This window comes from Eimeria acervulina, genomic scaffold, assembly GCF_000499425.1.
Source record: "Eimeria acervulina Houghton genomic scaffold, Eah_scaff1428, whole genome shotgun sequence".
Taxonomy (NCBI): Eukaryota; Apicomplexa; class Conoidasida; order Eucoccidiorida; family Eimeriidae; genus Eimeria; species Eimeria acervulina.
In genome coordinates, this window is record NW_013550245.1 from 1 (window position 1) to 4,351 (window position 4,351).

Here is a 4,351-nt window from a genome sequence, read left to right on the forward strand (position 1 = left end):
CCGCGGAGATGGCTTCATGCCCCAATGGGCAACTTCTGTCCACTCCTCCTTCTCTGCAACGCAACAGCCCAAACCCTAAACCCTAAACCCTAAACCCTAAGCCTGAACCCTACGCCTAAACCCTTAACACTATACCCTGGTACTAAACTATGCTACGGAATCCTACAGTACAAGACCAAACCCTAGAGACCAACCCCTAGCTGGACCCTCCTAAACCCTAAACCCTAAAGCCTAAACCCTATCAATAAGCCCCCATAGCTACAGTTTCGCAATAAACTGTCCTCGTAATCCCTGATACTTCCCCGCCCCTACCCAACCCTAAACCCTAAACCCTAAACCCTACACCCTACACCATAAATCCTAAACCCTATGCCCTAAACCCTAAACCCCAGACCCTAAACCCTAAACCCTGAACTCTAAACCCTAAACCCTAAACCCTAAACTATAAACCCTAAACCCTAACCTAGATCAAAGGCATGCAAGTCGTTGAGCCAGTGCGTTCCTGAATAACCCCCAAAGACAAACATCTTCTCGCCTAAAACCACTGCCCCGTTGCTTTCGCGAGGGCTGGGGCATCCAGGGGCCTTTATCTCCCTCCACCGTGACGTGCCTGCGCAAACCCTAAACCCTAAACCCTAAACCCTAAACCTTAAACCCTAAACCCTAAACGCAAAACCCTCGGTGCATGGGCTTAAACCACAAAATGCAACACCACAAACCGTCACACAACGCCATGCCGGTCATGTTAAGGGTTTGGAGATTAAATGCCTCAGCAACACAAACCCTAAACCCTAAACCCTAAACCCTAGATGCGCAACAACCTGAGTTCGAAGCCTTCGTAGGGAGCTGTTGTCTACCCTCTGGCAAAACTTGTACTAGCCGCGACGCTTCAGGGTTTAGGGTTTAGGGTTTAGCGGGTTTAGCAGGGTTTAGGGCTTAGTAGGGTTTAGTAGGGTTCAGAAGGGTTTATTAGGGTTTATTAGGGTTTAGGGTTTACAAAAATCAAACTTGAAGAGATTGCCTAGGCGAGATAAACCCCCATAACCCCCAAACACGAAGAGGCTGTTCTTATATACACACGAGGCAGCACCGCTGCGCCGCTCTGGACGCAAGCTGCCTACAACCTGCAGCAGCAACAGCAGCAGCAGCAGCAGCAAGAGAAGCAGCAGCAGTATTAGCGGCAGCAGCAGCAGCAGCAGCAACAGCTTCGAAGACACAAAAAAGATTCGGGTGCTGAGGCAGCAGCAACAGGAGTTGCAACGACAATAACAACGCGCCCACTCTGCTGCAGCAGCAACAGCAACAGCAGCAGCAGCAGCAGCAGCAGCAGCAACGGCAGTAACAGTAACAGCAGCAGCAACAGTAACAGAAGCAGCAGCAGCAGCAACAACAACCCTTGGTTCTTACTTCGATTGCCTCCCACCCCCGACTGTTTGCTGCAGCCCAAGGAAGGCGAGCCCTCAACGAGGGGCCCCCTGCTGCTGCATCTGTCCCCTGGTGGTGTTGCAGCTCTTGCTGCTGCTCCTGCAGCTGCTGCTGCTGCAGCTGCTGCTGCTGGCGCTGCTGCTGCGGATGCAGCCAGTCCTGCTGCATCCATTCTTCCTGCTGCCTGTAAGTAAGTGAACTCAGTTGAAGAGACACACACCCATGGCGCTGCTGTTGTTGTTGTTGCTGCTGCTGCTGCTGTCGCTGCTGCTGCTGCTGTGTCTCCTGTTGCTGCTGCTCCTGCTGGTGCTCATCGTTGCGGTGCTGCGGCTGCTCTTGTTGCTTTGCCTGCCGCTGCAGCTGCAGCTGCTGCTGCCACTGCTGTTCCCTGTCGTGCATCCTGAAAGGGTGTCCTACTGCTGTTGCTGCTGCTGCTGCTGCTGCTGTTGTTGCTGCTGCTGCTGCTGCTGCTCGTCGCTGTGCGGTGTTTGCTGCTCGTCGCGCTGCCGTTTTTGCTGCTCGTCGCGCTGCTGTTGCTGCTGCTCGTCGCGCTGCCGTTGTTGCTGCTGCTGCCGTTGCTGCTGCTGCTGTTACTGCTGCTGCTGTTGCTGCTGCTGCTATTGCTGCTGCCGACAAGAGCGCTGCTGCTGCTGCGGTTTGCTGCTGCTACGGCTGCTAATGCAGCCTTCTATGTTGTGTTTGCTGGTGTTTTAACTCCTGTTTTGTTTATTGTTGCTTCTGTGCTGCTGCAGCTATGCTGCTGCTGCTGCTGTTGCTGCTGCTGCTGCTGTAGCAACGGCAGCACCAGTGGGCAGCGTTGCTGCTGCAGCGCGTGTGCAGTCGGGAAGAAATATCAGGGTTTAGGGTTTAGGGTTTATGGTTTAGGGTTTATGGTTTAGGGTTTAGAATGCAGCTACCACACGACTCTCATGAGTGTACAGCACAAGATGCCCCCAGCGTGTTCGTGCCTAGCATAGACCGGACCTAAACCCTAAACCCTAAACCCTAAGCCCTAAACCCTTTTCTTTCGTGTCCAACTGCAGGGGGCGGTTTGTTATTCGGTTACGTTCATGAAAATTCTGCTGAGGGTTTAGGGTTTAGACCTGAGGGTTTGGGGTTACCATCAACGGTCTGCTGCCCGCCTGGCCAGGGGCTTCACAGCAGCGGTTTAGGGTTTAGGGTTTCCGTCGGACGCTAAACCCTAAACCCTTTTTCTGTTTTTTTGGGGTTTAATTGCCTTCCTTTCAAACTCTAACACTCTAAACCCTAAACCCTAACGGTGAATACTCTGCCCCAGCTGACGGCTTCTCTAAACCCTAAACCTGAGAGCTAGGGTTTTGTTAGGGTTTAGGGTTTATTGCATACAAACATAACAGGGTTTTGCAGTGTATAGATACTACACTCAAATGCATTGGTGTGCTCCTTCGCTTGAACATAACCTCCTGGGGAAACCCTAAACCCTAAACCCTAAACCCTACACCAGGGCAATACGTCTCACTAAACCCTAAACCCTAAACCCTAAACGTGTTATGAACTCGCGGAGAAACCCTTTCCAATTATCCCGCACGAATATTTATGGAGGACCTGCTAAACCCTGCACGGCCCTAAACCCTAAACCCTAAACCCTAAACCTGTCTGGGGCGGTACGCAGGACTGCTGCCTGCGCTGGCCTCGTGTTCCAATATTTAATTGAAGGACCTGCTAAACCCTGCACGGCCCTAAACCCTAAACCCTAAACCCTAAACCCTAAGCCTGTCTGGGGCGGTACGCAGGACTGCTGCCTGCGCTGGCCTCGTGTTCCAATATTTAATCGCCTCTCCCCTAAACCCTAAACCCTAAACCCTAAACCCCAGACCCCATTTCAAGCCAGGGAATAGGCCGAGTACACCCCAGCCAAACCCTAAACCCTAAACCCTAAACCCTAAAGCAGACTCCTCGAACTCTGCAGCCGAACTTTAGCCGCTAAGGCTCCATGGAACCCAGAAATAATCCTAAACCCTAAACCCTAAACCCTAGACCCTAAATCCTAAAACCTAAATCCTAAACCATAGAAATTAAACCCCTAATTTAGCCGTTAGGTTTTGCTTTATTGCGCAGCGCGCAGCAATACGCTATCGCCCGTGACTTCTGCTTGCAAACCCCAAACCCTAATCCCCAAACCCTAAACCCTAAACGCTAAACCCTAAACCCCACAAACGCCGCTTTCAGCTTCGGAGGCATTCACTCATGTTCCAATATTTAATCGCCTCTCCCCTAAACCCTAAACCCTAAACCCTAAACCCCAGACACCATTTCAAGCCAGGGAGAAAATAGGCCGAGTACACCCCAGCCAAACCCTAAACCCTAAAGCCTAAACCCTAAAGCAGACTCCTCGAACTCTGCACCCGAACTTTAGCCGCTAAGCTTCCATGGAACCCGAAAATAATCCTAAACCTGTTCCAATATTTAATCGCCTCTCCCCTAAACCCTAAACCCTAAACCCTAAACCCCAGACCCCATTTCAAGCCAGGGAATAGGCCGAGTACACCCCAGCCAAACCCTAAACCCTAAACCCTAAACCCTAAAGCAGACTCCTCGAACTCTGCAGCCGAACTTTAGCCGCTAAGGCTCCATGGAACCCAGAAATAATCCTAAACCCTAAACCCTAAACCCTAGACCCTAAATCCTAAAACCTAAATCCTAAACCATAGAAATTAAACCCCTAATTTAGCCGTTAGGTTTTGCTTTATTGCGCAGCGCGCAGCAATACGCTATCGCCCGTGACTTCTGCTTGCAAACCCCAAACCCTAATCCCCAAACCCTAAACCCTAAACGCTAAACCCTAAACCCCACAAACGCCGCTTTCAGCTTCGGAGGCATTCACTCAAAAAAAAAAGTTCCCGGCTTGCAATGATGGCCTAGGATTTAGGTTTTGAGTCTTGACAAG

General features: G+C 51.2%; 1 protein-coding gene across 1 annotated transcript; it reads right to left on the bottom strand.

The window, feature by feature from the left end:
- Positions 1-258: 258 nt before the first annotated feature.
- EAH_00059660 (hypothetical protein, conserved) lies at positions 259-1,824 on the bottom strand (the record flags this gene model as incomplete). The annotated part of the gene is made up of 4 exons (XM_013397152.1): positions 259-308; positions 464-610; positions 998-1,124; positions 1,408-1,824. The coding sequence occupies 4 exons, from the start codon at positions 1,822-1,824 to the stop codon at positions 259-261; spliced, it is 741 nt and encodes a 246-aa protein (XP_013252606.1).
- Between the last annotated feature and the right edge of the window lie 2,527 nt (positions 1,825-4,351).